The sequence below is a fragment of the Centruroides sculpturatus genome, unplaced genomic scaffold (genome assembly GCF_000671375.1).
Source record: "Centruroides sculpturatus isolate CEXI.00-Female unplaced genomic scaffold, Cexi_2.0 scaffold517, whole genome shotgun sequence".
NCBI classification, from domain to species: Eukaryota; Metazoa; Arthropoda; class Arachnida; order Scorpiones; family Buthidae; genus Centruroides; species Centruroides sculpturatus.
The window spans coordinates 233,047-258,816 of NW_019384811.1; the positions used below are offsets into that span (position 1 = coordinate 233,047).

Here is a 25,770-nt window from a genome sequence, read left to right on the forward strand (position 1 = left end):
TTTAATAATTTGTTTATCGCGTAAAAGGCGCATTTATTTTTAAAATATTAGTTACGAAGAATAAAAACAATACTTTTGAAAATAAGCATTTTGTTTTACTGGATATATTATATTAGTTTCATAAAAACTAGAGATGCTTTTAACGAAAATTAATATAGAATTGTATTCAGTAGTTCTTTTAATTAAATGAAATGTAAAATGTATTCATGGATGTATTGATCTTGGGTATATTTGTAAAAAAAATTACATTACGTTGGATTACTAGAATAGGATTATATTATTATTTTTTGTAATTGAGTTAAGAATATACAAGTCATGCAACTCGAATTTAACCGTTGTATTTAGAAAATAAAGAAGTTAACTCGTTAAATAGCAAGCACAGAAAACACAGAAATTAGTTATTTAAATAATAATCTGCGTATCTGCAGTACTTATCTTTAAAGCAAGAGAGAGAGTGCTAGATTCGTACGTAGTGACAGTCTCATTATTTAGTCGGCTTAATTGAAGCGAAATATTCAGTTTCAGTTAAACTGAGATGCATGCAATTATGTAAACAATTAATGCTTTATTTGATTAGTAAGCAGTTATATCTGAGTTTCGTGTAGACTGTACTGTTCTCTATCTTATTTGCTATTTTTTTTTTTTTTTTTTTTTTTTTTTTTTTTTTTTTTTTGTTGTATTTATTTTTTCCGTCCGAGTTTATAAAATGGAATATTTTTATTGTTTATTCTTGTTTATAAATATCTACTTTCGACTATACTGTTTTTATCTTGTGAATATTATAAACAATTACATCCATCTCCGATCTTTTGATCACAGTCTGAATTTACTACATGTATAATTGAATTCTTATAATTCCTTTATAATCGAAGAAGAGTGAAAGATGATTTAAGAGCCTTTCGGTCCGACTCGTTGATCATTTTTTTAACTAAACAATGCAAAAATAAATAAAGCGAAAGATAGCGAAAGTGAAATAAATCGATCTTTTCCTGGTGGGATCATTTATAATCCAAATAAAAAACTGAATCGGCTATCGATGTAGAGAAAAACTAAATTTTTATTTAAATCATAATTACAACTGTGGGAAATTTAGAGAATTTTCGAGAATATTTACTATTATCGAGTTACTGTAGGTGGTTCTACTTGTTATAGATTTTGAAAAATATTAGTAAGTTAAATAAACGATTGAAATTCGAAACATTTGGCCGATCGATAATGCCTGTGTGTAATTTTGAACTTTGTAATTATAGTGTAAGCTCGTAATGTTATACGAATTGCATTTCTTTCGTTCGATGCAGTCGATTCTTCTTACCTTCATTATCAACACAAAACTCCTCTGTCGATCGCTTCTATTGTTCTAGCAATTTAATTAAAAAGTAAGCTGTTAGAATACATTTTGTCAATTTTGCTTCAAGCAAAAAAACCTAAAAAACAAAAGAATGCCATACTTAACCAAAGTATTGTTTTTCTTATTGCAGTAAATACTTCAGCCGAGTGAATGATGTCCTTCTAACTATGGACTGACTGTTCGATCGGAAAGTTAATCGATCAAACGGAAACAATCTTAACGCTGACCTGATTGTGTACCTATAAGCGCTATTTCATCCGAGTTACCTGTTAACTGATGCAGGAGAGCTGCCGAAAAAAGTACAAATTTGATAAAACTGAATCGCTTTTATTTTAAATGTACTTTATCGGTGGCTCAGAAAAACCAATTGAAATATTTATTGGGCACGATATTGCCAGCAATTTGTAATATTTGAAATTATTCCAGGATAAAGAATTGCAATTTAACATTATTATGTAAGACAAATTGTTTCGACAGAATTTTTTATTCTTAGATTTTAGTAAAACGTATTTCAGTTTGATTGGAGTGATTAACAATAGTAATAATTCTGATATACCTCTGTCTTGTCTGAAATAAATTATTATTTCGAGAAAATAGTTTTAAGATAATTGCCAAAGTTCATTTGCCCGAGGTTTTGACTTTTCTCAATTAAATACTAAGAGTATATGAAGAACAATTAATTCACATTTTCCGTTGTTAATGAACTGCATGGATCAGCTTCTCAATTCTTTTTTGAAAGAATTTGAAAAAAAAATGAAATATTCCAGTCCTTCCGGTAATTTGAAATGGAAAGGGATTATTATCATATTCCTCTTCAAAAAGCAATGTTTTGAATAAGGAAGAATTGGTATTTCAGCCGGCTTACACGCTTTTAATACATCTGCTACTGTTAGGATGTTGAATGCTTCGTTTTAATACATTGCCCGAAGGTTGTTTCATTTACTGCTTAGTTTATGATACCGATGAAATACAAAGAAATATTCTTTTCATCGATTGACCAATATCCTGTTTATGTCTGTCTGCATGATTATGCTTTATAGCTCGGTCAACATTAAAATTTGAATGGATGCAAGTGAGGATTTTTTACATTATGATTCCTTGTTCCAATATGCAAAGAAAAGCTAGAAAGGTTCTTATTTGTCTTCTTTTTTTACATTTTAAATTTATCTTTTTTTAAAGAAAGGACGCGTTCTGTTTGCATTTTTCTCTTAGTGAACAAAATTATTGATTCACATTATGTCCAAATTGCTAACTCTCCAAAAGTTTTCGTTTTTTCTTTAGGACAGATGAACGAGACGTTCTATTTTGCTAAAGAAACCTCGAATAAAATTTCTTTGATTCCGATTTTTTATTTCTTGAATAAATAATATTATAATGTAATTTTAGATTCAAAATAATATTAGCTTACATAATTTCTGCATACATTATAATAATTTAGCATTCGTAACATTTTATCTTTATACCATTTGTAATTTGTAATTATTTACATTATAATAATGGACTTATAAAATTTGATCGTTAAAGTTTGGGACTATTATTTATAAGTTTTAAAAAGTATTTTTTACAATATTATTAGTAGAGCATAGACTACTTTTAAATTATACACTTCATAATGTTGTTTATGGATTTGTTTCATTACAAATAACACTAACAAGTAAGTAGTTAATACTTTGCATTCTAGGAGACATCTCTTCCCAATTTGTATACCTATTAATAGATCTACTTATTATCATGATCTTGGGAACAGATTCTGTTTACGAGAGCTTTATTGCTTAAGTACTATTTGAACAGTAACTTGCTCTTCCTAATTACATACATTCAGAGTAATTTATTTAAAATTGTTATTAACTAATAATAAGAACAAGAAGAGTGAAAAATTTACTAATTAAATTTGATAAATTTTTTATATGAAGTCGTGAAAAAAAAATTGAAATTTACTTTTCATTATGTATTTTTAATGGAATCAACTGATTTGTTATAAATCAGTTGCTTCCATTACAGTATAAGAAAGTGTTTATTGTTATTGAGTAGTATTTTGAAATTTTTTAAATACTGTGTATCTGACGACATTGTTGCATGCAATCTTAGAGCGATCGATATTTATATTTATTTTATGTTTTCCAGTATTCTCGTTATAGTTTTTTTATATTCATATCGTAGAATTTCAAAGATGAGGAAGATATTATAAAATTTTACGATTAAAATAAATAAATAACGAGATTATTAAAAAATGATAAAATAATGTAAATTTATTGATTGTTTTCTGTCATTTGCGTTCATTAAGTGGGTAAATTGGATATGATTCATGTGAATTCTTAAATTTATTAATATTCTTTGAATGTTATTCGAATATTAACAAAGTATAAAAGCAGGTATATGTTACTGAGGTCAGGACTTCAGGCAATAAAAACAAAAATAAATATCATTTTTATATCTACGTTTAGAGGTTAACTCATTAAGTCATTTATTTGTTCCTAAATTTAATCCATAAATTTTGATGGAATAAGAGACCACAATTAACTCGAATTTTCTTTAAGGTGATAAATTTATTTTTCTCGGTTCATACAAATTATGAAAATTTCGTAAGATAAAAAGATTTTTTTTCTTTTATTAAAAATAATAATTAAACGTATTCTATTAATATCATTATATATCATAAATCGTGTATTTTTTTTAATTTGCAATTAAAAATCTTAATAATTAAAAATTCTATTTCTGTTTTTTTAAATGGCGTATAATATAGACAGCAAATAATATTGATTATGCAACAAATTGAAAGACATTAATAGAGGAGAAGGTGGTATTATGGAACACTGCGGGTATTATGGAACCACCCCATTTCGAACTGATAATAAAGGCGAACTGTAGCGGAATGTGGCTGAACTGAACTAGGCAAACATCCATAGCAAGGGGAAAACCCGTTTTACTTCAGTTAAACAGTTGTCCGTATTTAATCAGCAAATTTGTTTTTTTCAAAATTCGCAAGTTTTGAATGCTAAGTGAATTTAATTATTTTTAAAATATAAATCGTGTAGTTGTAGGTTCACTGGTGCATGTATTCCGTTCCAGAGACTTAGGGGTACATATTAATCTGTGTGATGTTCACGTTTTTTAAATTTTGGTCTTGACAGACATAAGTTAATTCGAGATGGCGATGCGTGAAATACGGACCCCATTGGTGCTTTTACAGTAATATGGAACTCAACTCCTCCGAACTTTCTATTTGCAAGCAGACATTCCTCCAGAGCAATTTGTGAAAAAGACACTAGGTAGAAAGCCAATTCTTCCTGAGAATATCGAAAAAGAGCTGCTGGAATATATATTGTTGATGGAGGTCATATTTTTCTATTATAAAAGCATTTTTGCGATAAAATACATTGGAGTAAATAATTTTGTAATTATTTAACATTTTTTGTCCTTTCCTATTTGTTTTTGGCTACATTAAAGCATTTTTTTGAAAATATACAGTAAGGTTCCATATTACCACCCGATTTTCTCTAAGCCTACTTTCGGACTTTTTGTACAAAAGCCTTCAAAAACCATACTTATAATTACACTAGCGAAAAATCCAATTAGGAACATTTAGTTTACTAGTTACCAGTACTTTTCGCACAAAAAATGTGGGTGTAGTTATGATACCTTGTTTACAATTCACTAAAATGTAATTGGGGTTCCATAATACCACCTTCTCCTCTATATTATCAATAAATTTGACAAATATTGAAAGCTAATTTTAAAATAGTGTTGGTTTTATTGCTTACAGTTGGCATTTGCTGATTTTTCATAATATTTTAAAATATTTTTATCATTATTTTTGTCATTATTTATTGTTGAATAAGCTTCACAGTCGAGACTGTTTATTTTCATTCTTTAGTTTCACTGTTTGTTTTTATCACGTAAGTAATAGATTCCATCCAGGAAATTCACATCTGCGTTTCCATTGCAGATGTGAATTTAGGCGGATGGATAATTTTAAAATATTGTTTTGAATAGCTAAAACCTTTATTGTTTTACAGAAGAATTAAAATTAACGTTTTGAATTTCTTCTGGAATTAGTATGTAATCAAAATAAGCAGATCTTTTGCTGCAGCATCCGGGTTCGATTCGATTCTGACCACACAATTTTTCATATGTAGTTTGGATCAAAGCGTCGTTCTTCATTAATGTAATGTGAAAAATTAACCACGATATTGCTTTCTATGAGTAATTTTTATGTTTTGGTTTTAGGCTTTACAAAAACCAAACAAATTTTTGTTACTTGCAACATAAACATAGTTTAATAATCAAATGATAACGCCAGATTCATTATCGGGCGGTAACCTGGCTAGTTAAATAATAGACAATTAAAAAAATATTGTAAAATTGTAATTTCTCAAGCCCTTGTGTATAATATAGCTTACGATTTATTATCGCGAATGAAAAGTAACATGCGCATTCATTTATATTTATAACAGAATTATTAATGTCTAATATAAAATAAATGTATGTACGCTTGTATTTACTGTTGGATTGATTAAATATATAAAAACTTAGTGGGATGTAGATCTATAACTAACGATGTTTTGTATGAACTTTGATAAATGATACCGATATTAAATACTATAATATATCTATCTATATATATATGTACATATATATATTATATGTGTATATATATATAGATTGCAAATATCGGTTTATTAAGAACTTATATTTTATTGATTGGCAATTATTTTTAATTTTGCAGTTTTAAGTTTTTATATTAAATATGAAAATTATTTATACTCTTCGAGATTGTTAAACTCTGTTAGTAGTTTACTGAATTTACATTTTATACATATATAAATAATTTATATTCTATATTTTTATTTCTGTTTCCGATGAAAATGAAACAAATATTTTTCAATCGCTGAGTGTGTAGAGGTATTGGAATCCTATTATGTGAATTTCAATACCTCTACTCTGTCATTTGGATGCGATTGACCCGAAATGAATTTAATCAAATTAAGTGTCGATTAAATGCATTTGATATTCTTATTTTTATTACACGAAAATACCGTACGACATGAAGGTACTTCTCCGCCGTGAGGAATTTGTTTTTGAATCCGATCTTGACTCAAAGCTAAATTGACGTTTTTAAAATAATAAATATTAAATAAATGTTGGTGATTTAGCGTTGAATGAAGGAATTTATGTTTTTCGGATATGTCGCATAAAATTTTTAACAGTTTATAAATGATGTCTTTTATCTGTAAAATATTAAAGAGGATGCGTGGAAATAAAATGTAATTAATTTAGTCAAAAATAATTTGCTAATAGATTATATTAAAAGATTAATTCGATAAAACTATTATAATATAGTGAGATATTTTAGTTTATTTTATCGGAGGAATCTATTGTTAATAATTTGTCACAATCTTTTAACATCAATGTAAACAAGTAATTAACTTTATTATTTAAGTCGGGAAGTATAAACGCAGTTCAAATGGATATATTAAAAATCTACTTTTTTCCTTCAATACATAAGTCACTTCTAATAAATATTGATATTTTCCTTTTCCTACTTTAGAAAGGGAAGCTTTTCACTCTACTACTGGCGGGCTTATTGTGGCTAGTAAAGTGCTTTCCGCCGAATGAAATCAATACATTAATTTATTTTTTTTTAAATCAAGTTACTATGAGACGGTTAAAGTTTACATTTGCATTTGACATCGAAATTCGTAAGTATTTTGAACAGCCACTAGAAAGCATTTCATTGTTTCTTAGAGAATTAAGAATTCTGAAAACAACCAAGAGAGAGTGCAACATTCAGATGTTTATTTTTTGTCTTTTTATTTCTTTGCTGTCAACACAGAAAAACGAATGTAGCGCATCATTTTCTATTTTTTACATTAAAGATTATTTCACAGCTGAAGCAGCGTTTCCAAGATCGTTTTCAAAAGTTGGACGCTGCCTCAAGAGATATCAAATTCTCAAAATCCTTTCAACTTTGAAGTGTGTAGAAGATTTATCGCTTAGATTTGAAGGTGGAAGCAATCGATATTTCTTTACATGAAAAGTACAGGGATTTATTTAAGAAACGAATTTAATTAACTTTTATAGTTGTCTCAATATAACTTTCGAAATTTCAACAATTCTCTTGTTGGTGGGTTGCTTTTAGAATTTCGATTATTTGTTTGAGAACATTCTTTAAAATGAAATACATTATATCCAAATATCATATGTAAACACTTAAAATCGGTCTTGGTTATGAATATAATTAAATGTTTTTGTCTGGCAAGAATTTCCAATCATATTACTAATAAATTTAGAATCAGTTTGCCTCTAGGCGATATTCCGGTGTTTCAATTTGGATAAGTATCAAATAAACGAAAATCATCTTGTCATCTTGATAAATACAAATAGTACCTGTGAATTACAAACAAGTATTGATAGTGACTCATCATAGGCGGCCGTCAGAAAGAAGAAGAAAATTATTCGGCTATTCCTTTTTGTTTCTTTGTAGCGACGGGTGGCCGCCCGTAGGCAGTTGTCTGCGACTCCTAGTGGTAACTGGCACTGATTAGGGTATGGTGAAAATGTTGTTCCTTTGAAACAAATAATTAAACTCGCATGTATTATTTTTGAAAATACGACATATGTTAATATTACGCTATTTTTAAAATCCACCCTTTCACCCTTATTTACGAAATGTAATATGGTCTTTCGAAGAAAAACTTTTGAAGATGGCACACACTATCTGAACAAATTTATATTTATTCATAACAAAAATATTTTTTATGCTCAATATATTTGCACATGAGGAATATTTTATTATTGTGATGGAAATGACCTACCTATCATGTTACACATTAATTATAAATTATTGTAAAATTATATATATAATATTTATTTATTTATTCATAATTTATTTGTATCAGCTACTTAAATGCAGAAGTTGTAATTAAATTTTCGTTTTCAAATTCTCTAACTTTAACTGTAAATAATATACTGTAGTTAATTTTTATAGAATACTAAATATATATACTAAAATATACTGTAAATGAAAAAGGTAGTAGCAGATTTCTGTTTGTTGATGCAGACATTTTTTCATGCCAAATTATCTGAAGCGTTTATTTATTATTAATATAATTTAATTATTCGTAGAAAATAAAAGACGTTCAAAAATTAACAGAAAATTCTGATAATTTCTGGATGTACAGTACATTTTATTAAAAATATTTTTAAAAAATCATATTTTAATTTGATCAACTTTTTTATTTTTTGGAAAAATTTATTCCTTTATAACTTTAATTTTCAAAACTTTACATTTTATTATATTGCGATTATTTTTATCTTTTGCGTGTTTTTAGGAAACCATCGCAACCAACCACGAAGTTGGTTTTTAAAAATCGATCCCAACTTCGGTTGCATAAATTTTAATATAAAATGTCTCTTGTCATTAGTCAAATGTTTATTAAGCAGTTCAGTAAACGATATAAGAATATCCTTGCAATGGTGTTCGAATATATTCTACTATGCTAATCGTATGTCCATACTTTCTGTTAATATTTGGGATGTTTTTAGAATCGTATTAGCTGTACGCCTACCTAATTATCTTGAAAAAATGCCAGAAATTTCGAATTCGTTAGTGATGCACTTAACTGCCCGTTAATTTCTGATTAATACAATACAAAATATACTGGAAATTTAATCGATAATTAAATTCAATTGATGTTAATTCACTCTTTTAGAAAATTTTTAATTATTCCGTGATATTTTATAAATGATGAAAGTTGTTTTCTATATTGTATTAAGACTATTTATGGACTATTGGCTAAAATACCTCCTTTAATTGTATTATTTCTAACGGATAACCATAATGTATTAATTATCGTTATAAATATTATTCTTCAAAGCATGTAAGGAAAATAATCTTTATTAATATATTATTTTAAGAAACTAATGTTTCGCTTGAGATAAGAGAATCAACATGGAATTACTAATGATGAAACTCATAGTTTAATAATAATTAGCTAATTTATGTTTATATATATGTATTACAATATAGAGGACAGAGTATTTGGAAATTGTTGGAAATGTAATTAAACCACTACGTTAAGAAATTGAAATGAAATTGTAAAATTAATATGAAGTTATATGTCATCCAAATAATACAGTTAGCTGTAAATTAGAATAATTAAATTAGATATATTTGTTCAAGAACTTTATTTCGTTTAAAAATGAAATAAAAATTTTGTTTAAAGCGAAGATGAAAAGAATAATAATTTTTTCGCCGAAAGATTTGTTCATTCTTTAGTAAATTGTTAGGGGCACAATTCTAATTGTTATCTTTAATCAATAGACTAATTTTTAAGTAGAATTTTCGAATTTTAATTAATTTATTAATGAGTTATTCTATCTATTTAATGTGTCATTAAATGTGTGAACATATTGTAAGGATTCTTATCTAAAAAGTTTTAAGGCCAGAGATTTAATGCTTTTATGAAAATGATATCAGTGCTTCGTGATTATTATCGAAATTCGATTAAATGTTTCTGTCAAATAACAATGTATAAAAATTCATCCTTCAAAAGATATAAAGAATTCTCAGCCTCAAGAAAATTTTTACCAGCGAGAATAGATATAACTGAATTTATTTAGAAGTCTATTGTAATTTTTTTAAGATCTTAGTTTTCTTCTATTACATTTGCTTGTAGCATTGCGAGGAACATTATTCCGTAAAACTTACCTGCTCCTATATAAATGTGTATCTGCAGTCAAGTTTCTCTTATCCATCTTCTTTCCCCATCTTCACTGTAACCATGGCGACGCGATGGCTTTGCCAAGTTCATTCTATCCAAAGGCAATAACTTAGAAGACTCGTATTTAATACCGTGTTTATTTTTTTTATTAGGTATTTGTTCACAGATTTGATTGCATTCTTCATCTGTGATTGCAAACAATGTTAATGACATTCGCGGTTACTTTATGAATTAACTGCGTTCGGTTTGTTTTTCGCCGTTTTATTAATGGGAATTTGATCCTTCATTCGCATTTATCCGTAGAGTAAATGGGAATATATTAGTTTACAATCGGTTTGACTTTTTGGTTTAGGTAATTCTTTTCTGAAGCTGCGTTGACAATGATAGAGTGCGAGTTGTCCACTTCTAGTCGAGTATCCGAGTTGCAGGGGGCTCTGGGTATTGATTTCATCATTAAAACCGGGCGCGTTCCACCCACCATTTGAGGGGGTGGCCAATCCTATCCGGGATGGCGAACTAGCGCCGTGACGTTCAAAGCACGCGCCGAACACACGTGCGGCGGTCTGTTCTAACGTCAGTTGAGCCTGTGTCGACCAAGCGTGGAAGTGTACTGCAGCTGCTCCTCCTCGTCATGAGGTTTCTAGCCCGGATTCGTTTAAGGATACTAACAAAAGTATTTCCTTCTTCGGCTTATCCTTCGGCTGTAAGTTCATTTCATTGTTTATCGAAATCGTTGTACATTTATCGAATCGTTTACGCTCTTATAAATAGAACGGTCAAACTGCAAAGCATGATAATTTATAAGATCAGTAAACATTAAGTTACCATTACAAGAAAATCATTTGGTTTACTTTATTTGTTATTGAACGTACAGCTTGTTCAAATATTTATTGTTTTTTTTTAAATTTTAATTGAAATACGAAATACAATCTTTTCGTGCCTATACGATTAAAAGTTTTTTTTATCATATTTGACGTATATAAGCTTTATTGTACCGTATCGAAGAAGATTTTTGCTAAGAAATCTAAAATATGAGACGACCAATATAGCTCACAATATTTCGTCAAAAAACTAATCAGATAATTGCTACGGAATCCAGATTGACTTCTGGAAGAATTTATTTACTTTTTTATTTATAATTATAAAAGTGCAGTAGTTGATAGCAAAGACTTTTACGCGACGCCATTTACAGGGATGCCTTTCGTTCTTTTACTGGAACTCCGAGAAGATACCGACATCCATTGTAAAAAGTTTGAAAATGGATTTACTGCTTTGTAAAAAAAAGCACCGGTTTTGCCATAAAGAATTTGAATTTTCTAAAGGTGAATAATAATACCATTACCGGTTTTGTGGTGAAAAAGAATTCGATTCGAGTCCGTTCTTGAGATCGATGATCTCGAGTTGCCTGACATCTTAAGGCTTTATTGAATAAATGCTATGTCTCACTTTTCAGCTGTTTTTTCCATTTTATGTATTATTTTTTCCTGGAGTACGCGTTTTTGTCGTTTGTTGTTTTTTGTAAAGATACAATCAACGCTAAATGTAAAAATTTACGATATCGAAAATTTTGAAAGTTGGGTATAATGTGACAGCGTTATATACATTGTTATAGTACACTGCAGCTCTCAACATTCAAAAATCTTTTGAGGTTTTTTTTTCTTATAAATTTCAATTTCTTCAGTCCAGAAAAGAAGCAAGAAAATGTAAGAACGACAAAAAATATAGAGCGATATCGACTGGTTTCTCTGCGATTATTATAATTTCGTTTATATTATTGAAGTTCTTGTTCCGTTTTTTTAGTTTTGATGTATCGATTTCACTCGATATCAATATGTGGTTTGATTTACGCGTAATCTATATTCTGGTCTTGACTATAATTTTCATTCACTTCGTATCAAAATGTATTTTTTCAGTAATTTAGTATTATATTTTGTTTTCTACATGAAAAATAGTTTTTTTTGCATTTCTTTTATTTATGTTTCTGTATATCATAAACACGTTCAGCAACTCGTTTTAATTTAATCTTACTCTGGAGAATAATTTTCTTTTATAAACAGTAATAGAGAAGAATACTGTTGATTGCTTGGAAATTAGTCCATAACGTTACGAAAACTAAACGAAGAATTCCTTACTATGCTTCAATTAAAGCAGTGTTTCTCAACCTCTAACGAATCGTCGTCCCCTTCAACGTAGTATCGCCCCCTTACTACAAATTCCGATGCCGAGGGCCAAGCTAACGCCAAATTCGTACTGCATTGAATAGACTAGTGACTAGGATAATGTTATTTGTTTAATTATTGTACGATATAACGAATAGAATATCTAATTATTCTTAATATAATGTTTTACTATATCGCCTCCCCCAAAATATAAATTGTTACTAATCGCCCATCAACATGGAAAACGCCCACATAGAGGCGATATCGCCTCCGTTGAGAAACACTGAGTTAAAGGAAATGCAAATTTTAAAAAAGAAATATATATATATATATATATATATTATTTTGGTGGTTCCTTTCGATCGATTTTAAACGTAAAACCAAACTGCTGCGTCTAGGAGATGCACTCTTCTGTTTTTGTTTTGCGTGTAAATGTGTCGTTAGGTAACTGTCGAGTGTGTATTGTATGGCTAAAGAAATGGATGATTCAGCTGGGAAAATTGCATTTTTGATACGCGGTTGTTTGATTTGTCACTATATCAATTCATTTTCTGTTTTTCTTTTTCTCTTTCAGAGCAATGACAGCTGGCAAGCTCAAGATAGCGACCAGGTAAATACTTTTTGTTTTCATATTTTTAAGAAAAATCAGAATTTCATAATGTATTTAAAATTAAAATAGCCAATAGAAATATCTATAACATCGTAAAAATATAATTGTTTTAATAACGAAATATTTTAATTAATTCTTTATAAATATAAGTAGTTAACAATGGAAGTGGAAATGAATGTATTTTTATTATAAATTATTTATTTATCTTATTGATTGTTTAACTATAGCGAAATGCCTATTTATATATATAAAACTCAGATTTATATTTTGTATTTTTATTGAATATATCGAAGTTGAAATTTATGAATTTTGTTTGGTTACTAAATTTAGATATAAGGTCATTGTTACACACGTATCCAAAACTTACGGGCGATATTTGTACATGAATAGAGAGAACTGCAGACAAATATGACAAGAATTGTATTAACCGACGTCTAACACACAACAACTTGTAAGATTTTATAAATCAAAGCAATAAAAGTAAGTCTTTGGTGAAGAAAGATACATAAAGCAGTCGAACATAATTGGAGAACGGATGGAAAGTGCTTACCAATGATTGACCCAGACAGAGACAAGTCAGTACGGAATATATCCACTTCGAACTGCGATGCAGCATTCATGGCGTTGTTGCTGGTTGGTCACCGACTGGCTCGATGGCTTTTTCTAGTTATCACCGCTAGCAATTGTGTTCGTTCTTAAGTTTTGGACACATGTGTAATATTCTATCTTATTAAAGCAATGTGTGTATTTCGCAAAATCGCTATGGCAATTATATGCTCAATGCAAGTCAACAATTGACAACATCTTATATTTCGGTTTTCTTGATATTATTAATAACTTTTATATTTCTCCTCTCTTATATCTGAACTTTTTCATTCTTTGATTTTATTGACTCGAATTTTATTGTTATTTTTATTTATTTATTTATTTTTCTCTCTCTCTTTTCTAAATAGCGTGTTTTTAATCTGAATGCTTTTTATCTGACAAATTTTGCTTCAGATGAGGGTTTCTTAAACTGGTCGCAACTTCAAAGAGGGTTGCCTAACTGAATGTGCGGAGTCGCAAAAATTTGACAACACAAATTTTACACTAACTTGTAAGTAATGTATTTATGCAAAGTAGCGCTTTCGACATTGACCATTGTAAAATCAAAATGTCGGTAAACGCTGATGATGCCCTGCGTCCTGCAGTGTCAAATATTAAGCCAAGATTTCATTCTTTATGTAAAAAATAACAAGTGCATCCATCTCATTTGTATGCAAATTTGCTTTTGTCTTTAATAAATGGTAAAATAATACGTATATCAAAGAATTGTTTTAGAATAAATTATTTTGTGATTTTATTTGTATTTTTATTTTATATATCTATATACAGGGGTCGCGTAAAACTTTATTAGGTAAAAGGGAGGTCGCGAGTGAAAAAGTTTAAGAAGCCCTGCGTTAGATAAATAATTTTCGATAATTTTAACACATTTGCAAATGAAAACCAAAGCTGTTCTCCGGGTCGAGATATCTACAAATAAACATTGTTTATCTCCGAGTTACTTAATCGGAAATCTTGTGAATTTGTAGTGAGTGACAGGAGTCGCGGATTTGGAAAACAGCTGCTACCGTTCTCTCGCTCTAATGCTTGTTATCATAATTCATATTTTCTGCTGCATCGGCGTTTTTAGAGTTTTAAGTCGGTTCCTTAACACTGCCGTTTTTGCTTTATATATGTAATATACAGACATCATAAGTTTAAAATTTCTTTTCGTTTAACATGCTTGGTTCATCTTGGGAGCAATAGGTATTATTCGTCTTCGCTGCTTTTTTTCACATCATATCTGTCGAATTTGCGACTTTAATTAGTTACAAGTATTTTCTTGGGACTGTATCAATTTTTTGTTCCTCTCCTGGTAAAAATTCATAACATTATGCGAACAATATGATTTGATATTTTATAAGAAAGCACAAAAGTTGTAATAAATTGGTTATATATAATGCACACACGTTTATATAATAACCCGAAAATTAAGTTAATTGCGTGAATATTTAGAGGAAAATTCAATGATTTTACACATTTATTTATTGAAAAGAAATTTATGCCGCCTAAGAATAACACGTATTGAAAGTGGTTTCGCGAAATAATCGTATTGGTTTTCACATTTTTCTATGGTATAACATCATTTATATATATTTACAAAAATATTTTACGTTCTGACAGAATAGACTGTAATTTTTTTTCTTTCTGTTTGTCGTTCATCCATTACTATGGAACTTTAAACTTTAAATAATAAAATTTCATTATAAAGGAACTAACGAAAATTAAATTTTGGTATAAATTAGAATATATTATTACGAATTTATTTTCATTCTTTTTAAATTTTAAATTATTCTATTAGCTCGAAAAATTTTGTAAGTATTGAAAGTTTACAAATAAATTTGATACTGTATAATATTTTCAGATATGGAAGTGGAAATAAGCAGAATGCCGTGTTAAATTGTATAAATATATCATACGTTTGCATTAGCAGAGGTATTTTTACAAATGTACATTAGTGATGATGCAGTTGTTTTTTCTGAATAAAATGAAATCAAAATTTATTCATAAAGACTAACTAATCACTTTTCAAATCAATCAAAACGCTGCAAACACCATTTAAAAACTCTATTATATTCCAAATGCCCAAGAATGTAATAGTATATTTTCATAATAATGGTTAGAAATTTTTTTTACTTCTTATTATAATCAGAAATAATAAATACAGTAGAACGTCGTTTATCCGAATCAATTGGGGACTGAGGTGGTTCGGATTACTTATTTTTCGGATAACCGATTACGCACGAAAAAATATATTAACCTATCCCATGTTGAAATTTTTCTCCGTTGCGTGTCGCTTCGCTTTGAATTTTGTCGATGTTAAGCTGAATGTAAACTTTTTAAAATAATAATCGTGGCTATTGTATCGTTAAAAATTATTTCTTTATTTTTTACAAACAAAATAAATATATTGAAAAATATAAAAACAAAAAAAATTATACTTTAGAAGTTAATCCAGTATCAAAAATGTTTGATTCAGCGCGACACACAGTCCTCAGAAAAACACTACACAAAAGTGCCAGTGTTTCCACTAAAACACACACACCAACAAAAAAAAATATTGGAGTAGCCCAAGATGTAGCCAAAGATTGCAGCGCCACAGCACTAGCGAAAATTAAAATTTGCCGACTGGAATTCTTTCGGATAACTGACTTTCAGATAAACGACCCTCTACTGTAGTTCAAGAAGATTGTAATAGATAGGCCTAAATATTAATTTTTACTTCCCATGTTGTTACACATAACAGAGGGAAAGTATGGCGATCGGTCAAAAAATGACCTCCGTGAATTTTACATTTTTGGACTTTGGGACCTTGAAGCATCAAGAAACTCAAAAAAATTGGGATTTTTTTTTCCTGTGTGGTTGAATGTTAGTGTATGTGGGAGACGAGATTTTGTTCATTTTGAAGCTTAATAACTCATGTGCTTTTTGTCGAAAATTATTGAAATTTTGCAGGGAGGTTTGTGTATTATGGGGATTGATGCGATTAAATTTTGGTTGTTAAAGGTCTAGGGGTGGGGAAAATAGAGGTGGGTTGTACTGTACTGTACAGTACTTCGTATCTCGAGTAGAGTTGGACTTAATGAAGATTTTATTCGTTGTCATCATTTACAATTTTTTTATAAAACTCATATCTATTCTCAAAATTAAGCTTTTTGCCATTTTATAATAATTAAGAATATAAAAATATTTTTAAAATAAAATCTTGTAACAGATGGCGCCACACGCAGTTTTATATGTTTTTGCCTGGAAAGTTAGGCAACTCGTTGCTAGATTTTTACATTAGTATCTCGTAGATTGTTGCATTTGTATAGTCATTAATATTACAGCACGTGGAAGTTTTATTTTAAAAAGAGAGAGAATTTTTCTTTGTTAGTTAATAATGTTTTATCCATTTGTTTCTTTACATGCTTCATTATTTTTGTTTGTATAGTTTTGCTTCTATTTTTCATATAAATTCGTTTAAAGTATTTTTAGCCATTTCGTAACGTTGTGTCATCTGCATTTCATAAATAATAAAACTAGAATCGTTTACAGATCTTACAGAATATTTTAATATCAAACGTGCTTTTTCTTTTAATCAGTAGATAATTGTGCTGGTTTGACTCCTTTTAATAATAAAAGTTTTACTGTTAACTTTGCAAAATAGTAAAATATTTATATTTTTATTTTATATATCTATATACAGGGGTCGCGTAAAACTTTATTAGGTAAAAGGGAGGTCGCGAGTGAAAAAGTTTAAGAAGCCCTGCGTTAGATAAATAATTTTCGATAATTTTAACACATTTGCAAATGAAAACCAAAGCTGTTCTCCGGGTCGAGATATCTACAAATAAACATTGTTTATCTCCGAGTTACTTAATCGGAAATCTTGTGAATTTGTAGTGAGTGACAGGAGTCGCGGATTTGGAAAACAGCTGCTACCGTTCTCTCGCTCTAATGCTTGTTATCATAATTCATATTTTCTGCTGCATCGGCGTTTTTAGAGTTTTAAGTCGGTTCCTTAACACTGCCGTTTTTGCTTTATATATGTAATATACAGACATCATAAGTTTAAAATTTCTTTTCGTTTAACATGCTTGGTTCATCTTGGGAGCAATAGGTATTATTCGTCTTCGCTGCTTTTTTTCACATCATATCTGTCGAATTTGCGACTTTAATTAGTTACAAGTATTTTCTTGGGACTGTATCAATTTTTTGTTCCTCTCCTGGTAAAAATTCATAACATTATGCGAACAATATGATTTGATATTTTATAAGAAAGCACAAAAGTTGTAATAAATTGGTTATATATAATGCACACACGTTTATATAATAACCCGAAAATTAAGTTAATTGCGTGAATATTTAGAGGAAAATTCAATGATTTTACACATTTATTTATTGAAAAGAAATTTATGCCGCCTAAGAATAACACGTATTGAAAGTGGTTTCGCGAAATAATCGTATTGGTTTTCACATTTTTCTATGGTATAACATCATTTATATATATTTACAAAAATATTTTACGTTCTGACAGAATAGACTGTAATTTTTTTTCTTTCTGTTTGTCGTTCATCCATTACTATGGAACTTTAAACTTTAAATAATAAAATTTCATTATAAAGGAACTAACGAAAATTAAATTTTGGTATAAATTAGAATATATTATTACGAATTTATTTTCATTCTTTTTAAATTTTAAATTATTCTATTAGCTCGAAAAATTTTGTAAGTATTGAAAGTTTACAAATAAATTTGATACTGTATAATATTTTCAGATATGGAAGTGGAAATAAGCAGAATGCCGTGTTAAATTGTATAAATATATCATACGTTTGCATTAGCAGAGGTATTTTTACAAATGTACATTAGTGATGATGCAGTTGTTTTTTCTGAATAAAATGAAATCAAAATTTATTCATAAAGACTAACTAATCACTTTTCAAATCAATCAAAACGCTGCAAACACCATTTAAAAACTCTATTATATTCCAAATGCCCAAGAATGTAATAGTATATTTTCATAATAATGGTTAGAAATTTTTTTTACTTCTTATTATAATCAGAAATAATAAATACAGTAGAACGTCGTTTATCCGAATCAATTGGGGACTGAGGTGGTTCGGATTACTTATTTTTCGGATAACCGATTACGCACGAAAAAATATATTAACCTATCCCATGTTGAAATTTTTCTCCGTTGCGTGTCGCTTCGCTTTGAATTTTCGTCGATGTTAAGCCTAACGAAGACTATTGTATCGTTAAAAATTATTTTTTTATTTNTTTAATAAAATATAATCGTGTATTTTAAGCTCTCTATTTAAATACTCTTTTTATATTTTATTTTTCAACAATTTAAGATAAAAAATAAGGAATAAAAATATAGGAATGTAGGAATAAAAAATGATTCCGGAATTTGATGGAGTAGAAGTAAACACGATTTAACAAATTTTCTTTGTCCGTGATCAATTTATGTACTAAAATAACTAAATAAGCTAAGTAAATGAAAACGATTTTGATATGCTTCATATTTATATGATGAAACATGAGGCCTATTGATTTTCACGACGGTAATTTCTAAAACCGAAAGTTTATGTATTTACTTGAAGTTCGTAGCGCCTGGCATTCCGTCTAAGTCACATTTCATTTTATTTAAATTTTTATAAATTAATGTTTTTAAAAAATGTTTTCGACATTTGAAAATATTTTATTTATTTTCTTTCACTTGCGTCACGTTATGTTATCTTATATCATTGTGGAGAAAAATTGTGTAGTTTACACAAATTTATTATTATTATTATTATTATTATTTCCATATTACTATCAGTTTTAGAGCATTGTGCTTATATTTTGTTACTTTTGCTTCATCGTACTCCGTTTATTAATAATGAAATGGTTTTAAATGAGTCATTATTATTAATTATAGTTAATTCGTTATCAATTTTTTCGCATATTAAGTGCTTGAAATTGCGTTTTGTGCAGAAATGACTTCTGATATATGTAAATGAAGTCTTCTTGTTTGTTTTTATTTTAATCGGGAAAAAATTTACAAGCTGTACGTTTTAGTCAACCTTAGTTATTTGACTAAAGTAATTATCGTGATAAAATCTTAATTAATAATATGATGTGAACTTTAATATTGCAAACGCTGAATTTTTTTTGTTTTTTACTGTTTCTACTCTTTTCTATTCTCCTGAGAAATTGTTAGCATCAGATAAAAATATTTTGAATATGAAAATAAATAAGTTTTATGACGTTATAATATCTTTATAATTATTACAGTATAATGGTTTGGTTTAATTATAAATTTTTTGTTATGCATTTTAAATGTCTGAACAATTATGTATACATATAAACAATTAAATTTATAGTAATAGATTATTACAGTAAGATATGACAATCATACAAAATTAAAGATTTACTTTACATAAATTTTTGTGATAAACGCAAACAGGAAGTATAAATTTAATAATGTATAATCTATCCAAATGCCACTAAATTATGATAATTGTGACTTTTCTCGAAAAGAGAAACCGAACAGAAATGATATTTTATCACGCACCGTTGTAATCGTAACTCTCGGTTTATTTTATTGGTTTAATTATGAAGAGAAAGTTGTTTATTGGATCGAGTGAAAATGGACGGAAAAATATTCTTTTCACTGAAAATAATTCTTCATTCAAATTGCTGCCATCCTATTTCAGGTAGAAATAGCTGTAGCTTGCAGCCGGCGCAATTAGCGCTTCGCACTGGCAAAATGTAATTATTCGTCCAATGTGTTTCGAATTTCAATTTGGGCAAAGCGACAGTAATTACCACAAAGCGTCGTCTGAGTTTCAGCTCGGCGCTGCGTGAAATAAGACCACGAATCATAAAATCAAACTGAGGTTATAAAAACTTGGATCTCTCGACTTTTATGACGGAATTCGCCGGACGATGTCGTGATACAAATCGACCGCAATCTCTTTCTTTGATGGACGTAGGACTTACTGTTGAGGACACTTGTAACTCTCCGCTCTCGAGAAGAAAATTCTTGTTTCTCTCTTTACCGTTAATACCTCCATTATTGGCGACTTGTAAGACTACAATTACGATTAGCACGTCTCCGGTGTGAAGAAATCTCATCCGTCCATCTGTCCAAGAAAAAGCACCACTGTAGTTTGATTAAACTTCCAAGAGTTGTTTTGTTTCCATAGTAACGAAATACGTATTGCTTACCGGTATTGAACCTTTATTATTAAAATATCTGGCGAATGTGTTGCCTATCGTTCTGAAACTATTCTTCCTGAAGCATTGACTACTATTTAATTTACGCGGCATTTACTTCGTGAATTACGGGAATTATCTATATCGTTTGTTCATTGTATGTTAGTGAATTTATAGAGATTATTTTTAAAACTTGTGTCAAATTTTGACTAATCGCCATTCTTCTCTTTAATCGTTAAGGAATCGATTTTATATCCGAGTCGCGACAGATGGGTGTAAAATTAAATTCCTTTCCGACACACACCAGTTACATTTTATTATGTTTTAGCAAAGTTAAATTTGTTATCTAACACAAACGAAAATACATAGGCCTAAAGATAATCCTTAAAAATAGCGATACGTGAAAGTTCTTATCTGGCAGCGACTTTAATATCGAACAGTGGAGAAAAATGCCATCTGCTGCTAGTCTGTATTGATTTGTTAGCTGGATTCTGTCGATATTCGATTCATCGTCTGTTCTGTTAAGCTTTTACTGAACGGCATCGGCTGTCGTACCAAAGCTTAAAATTTTTGAATTCTCAGTTTATTAAAAAAAAAGAAAAAACTCGCGATGAAATAAACGAGCTGGATCCAACTTGGTTCGTTGCCCAGTCGTTCAAAGGAAAGCAGACGGTCAATTGTGTCGAGTTCGGCACCTTATGTTAATTATTCTCTTTTAATGCCTTCCTCCATTCTTTTCCGTGAAAACTGAATTTTTTCCATATCTTATAAAATAATAATAAACTTACACTCTATGATCACTGTAATGAAGTTAAGTATTTTTCCTTTTCTAATATGGATTTGCCTATAGAGAGATATACCATATATAGCATGAATGAAGTTTTAAAATTGAATTAAGCTAATATGATGAATTAATGAATTAAGCTGTGTCAAATTATCAGTACGCAAGCTTGCCGAATCCAGAAAATATATTTTTTTTATCTTAAGAATCTGTTTGAACTGATTTAGTTATTGGGGTCACATCATGGGCGATATACGATAGGTTTGGCCTAGTGATGATATATGACAGCTTTAGAAATCGCTGAGCGTGAATAACGACGATAAAGTGTCTGCAGTAGAGAAATTGAGTGTGTTGGTCTCTTATCTGCAACATTGCCGGAACTGTCTTGTTAATTCTCTCACCAAGAGCGAGTACCTCGTTTGACATCGATGCCATCGATCGAACTGTACAGGTGGAAAATGTACTCTTGACATTCTAAGTCTCCATGTAGATTGGTAAAGGGTGTCATTCGACTTTGTGTCCTCGAGCAATGTCGACATAATGGCGAAAGGGGGAGGAAGAGGAGCGTTATCAGACTTTGGACATTTGTATTGTACATGGCGCTATCTGCTGGTCCGTATTCTCATGTCTAGTGAATGGCCAGTCAGTGTGGAAGATAACGCTGGTCGTTAGGCCGCGGGTGACTGGATATTCCAACGTAACGTATAAAAGTGTTCCGTGTGAGTTACAGTTGTCCTGCAGCTATTGTAATTTGGTGGTTATGAAACTCCCGTTATGACAGCATTGCTTCTTAGTGTTGGCACTTATTGAGTTAGAGGAGAACAGTTGTTTCCAAGTCGTGTCTATAAAATCACACAGTTACTCATAAGAAGTAAAATAATGATTATTAAAAATAATAAATGAAATTTATTTATTTCTAAAATACATATAGATATAATCATTTATTTTATAAATCTTTACAAGAGAAGCTATTACAAAATATTTTTTAAACTTACATAACAGATTCAAAGAAGCACAAATTAATTTAGTTATATAACTCGATAAATTAAATAATAATGTAGGTTTGTTGTTTGATTCACAAATAAAATATTGTTATTTGATATTTTTTAAAATATATTTGTTGGATTCGAATATGGATTGTTTTATATCACATTATATTTATTTGAATGTATTTTTAAATACTTTTTTAATTTTGCCTTTTATCCAAGGCAATGCAATACTATTTATTTTATTGTGTTTTAGGGAAAATCGAAATCTTATTTTGTTCGTTAAGAAATTTGTTAAATTCAGAAATTGAAGTTTCTGCAAAATTGTAGGAAAACAAAATATAAATGTTTAATTTTGAGCTTATATCTATAGTTAATCGGAATTCAATGGTTTAATTGGCTCTAAAGTAACTGAGTTCGCTGTTTATTAAATGTGGTAACTATTAAAAATTAATGGGAATAATAATAATTAGTGTAAGATATATGATGTTAAATTTTAGAAAAATAATATTTAAAAAACTAAATCATTCAGAAACATTAATATTTGATGTTTTCGTTTTAGATAATTTCCAAATATATATCAAAATTCATTTGGAAAATTGGAATTACTAATGACAGAAACTAGTAGACTTAACTGAACAAAAGACAACGTCATTACCAGATCATTAGATAGGACTTTTTCTTTCTAGTCTTTTTATTGGTCGGTTATCTTTGGTTCCTTGGGGTTTTGCATTGTGTGAATTGAAGACGTTTTTCTTCACATTTATCTTCAGATTATTCAAAACATTTTTACAACTATTAATAAAAACAAATCTTTAAAACTTTTAAGAGTACATATGTTTTTGGTGAATTTTTAGTTTTATAAACTACAATTTGCTTTAAAACGAGGTAAAAATCATTGTTATAAAACTTGTACCATTTTGTTTTTAATTTAAGTTAATTGCCATAAAATTTTTGTAACACACAATAGTATATATTGATTAAAGTTAGCGATAAATTGTATTTTGGTAAATGATTTTTCGGCGTATTTTTTGTTTGTTTGCTTGTTTGTTTTTTCTGAATGTGGCAAACAAAAAAATCATAACAGGAGGAAGTTTGAAGGGAGTTTTTTAATAACAAGATTTCGTTTATTTCAAAATTGTTTCAAATAATAATATACTATTATTGTTTGGAATAATTATTAATAAAATAGTAATAATATATAACCTTATTTTGAAACTAATTTTGAATACAAATAATAATAAATTAGTTAATGCTGGAATATTAATATTTAATTGAGTTAATAATATTATCTTTAATGATTTTCGTTCATTTGTTTTTCGAGTTGTTTACATATTTGGGTGTAATTAATGTTAATTTACTGTAAATGTACGGTTTTAATATGAAAAATATTATTTTCCCTTGTGTTTGTCGAGTTTAATTTAAAATAAAATGTATTTATATTAATTCCGTTTAAAGCGATAAATAATTATATATTTGGTTTGTTTTAAATGCATCAGTGAGCTCAAGTTTTTGTAAACATCAATTAATTTGTAGTTAATCTTATTTATATTCATAATCATTACCATTCGTTTGATATTTTTTCATTTTTACCAATTAAATATTTGCTGAATTATTTTTTGAATTTTTATTCCCCCTTTAAAAAATTAATAAGATACTTTGTTAAAGTTCAAACAATAAAGAAAACAATTTCTACTTAATGATTGTTATGTATATAAGATACATATTTTTTTGTGATTTAGTAACAATCGTTTTTGGTTGCATGAATTTTTAAAAGTTTTATTGTACTATTAGATATCTGGTCACTGGGGAGGTTACAGTCTTCGATACTGGAACATGTGTCACTAGATATTGTTGATTGATGACTTGCTGGACTTGCTCGACCTCTGAACATACATTTTTTTCCCCGTTTTCTTTACCTTTGTGGCCAAACTTGTCTGTTTCACATCATTTATGTCATCTTATCTTTCTGAAATCATATGGGCAGCAGTCAAAGGCAATGCAGTAACTATTATTAAATTGCCTAGACTTACTCTATAAAATTGCCTAGGCTAACTGTCTTATTCAATTGCGTTTAGTATAATCTTTGATATACAGCGCGCTTATTTATAATGGAAATAATATTTCTAAACCTAATTCGAAATCGTTAAAATTGAAAGTATTTTTTTAAATATTGAATTGATATTATTAATATAGGCCTAATAGCTGAAAAACAAACAGATAATTTTTTTATGGGTGAAACAAAAAATGCATCGGTTTTATAAAATTTGATTAATTCCGTTTCTCTAGTATGTACTCATGATTGAGAGAAGTTCCCAACACACTTACTTAATTTGGAGGCCTATTATTAGATTTGCTCTCGGCCACATTGAAGATGGCAACCATCTGTTATTTATTTGATGGAACTGAATATTCTCTATAAATCGATTGCTTCGTAATCAGAAAGAATGAAATAGGCCCGTATTTTCGTATATACAATTGATATAGAGCAGTCTTCAATGCTTAAATAAAGTAACATAAGTGATGCAAAACGTTTTTATTTAATTCAATCAATTTAAATTGAACCATTTTTATTGGATAATTATTTATATTTTTAAATATAAATAATTTTTAATTAAAAGTTAAATATAAGAAATATATTTTTATATAAATATTATTTTTTTTCTCTTTTTAGTTTTGTATTCAGTTCAGCTTGCCACGATCGCACTGAAATTTGTTATCTGTAGTTTTTTCTTAATTCATGAAGAATAATGTAATAACGACTATTTTATTTGAAAACTTAATTCTTTTCTTTCGAAATTTTTGGTTGAATAATTCAATCTAATCATATGTTTATGAAACAAAATGCATCCTTAATTTGAAGCTTTTCTATATGATCAAGTATAAAAATTACAGTAGGATGCTATATTGAATAAAATATTATATACTGTACTTTATAAATAAACATCTATTAACCAATCATTGCTTTTCTTGAATATATTTTTTTTACAGTAAAAATTTCAAACTGTTAAATTATATGTTGTTTTCTGAATTACATTAATTAAAATCATTCCATTCGGTCAATTCTGAATACACTTCATTCACTTTTAATTTTCCTTCCTGGTGTACAGCCTTTCACTTCACCCAATTACTAATGGGCACTTCATAATAGTCAAATAATGTATTCTTACGCTTAATCCGTGCGTAGCGTAACAGAATTAATTCGAAATACCGTACAGGATATTTCAAATTATATTGAAACGTTCTATATTTACAATTGTGTTAATTTAAATATATTTTGTATCTATACACCAACCACTGCCGAATATTATCGGGCTAGAAACGGCTATAATATTTAATAATTTATAATATTCGGCATTGGTTGGTGTATAACTGTAAAATATAGCGGGTTTA

The 25,770-nt window shown here is 28.7% G+C and overlaps 1 protein-coding gene across 1 annotated transcript in view; it reads left to right on the forward strand.

Moving 5' to 3' along the window:
* LOC111629787 (disks large homolog 1-like) overlaps positions 1–25,770 on the forward strand; it is a 366,953-nt gene that overhangs the window by 219,665 nt on the left and 121,518 nt on the right. Inside the window, exon 6 of the mRNA XM_023373697.1 lies at positions 12,805–12,840. Within this exon, the coding sequence (XP_023229465.1) occupies positions 12,805–12,840 (36 nt within the window). The remainder of the gene's footprint in view (positions 1–12,804; positions 12,841–25,770) is intronic.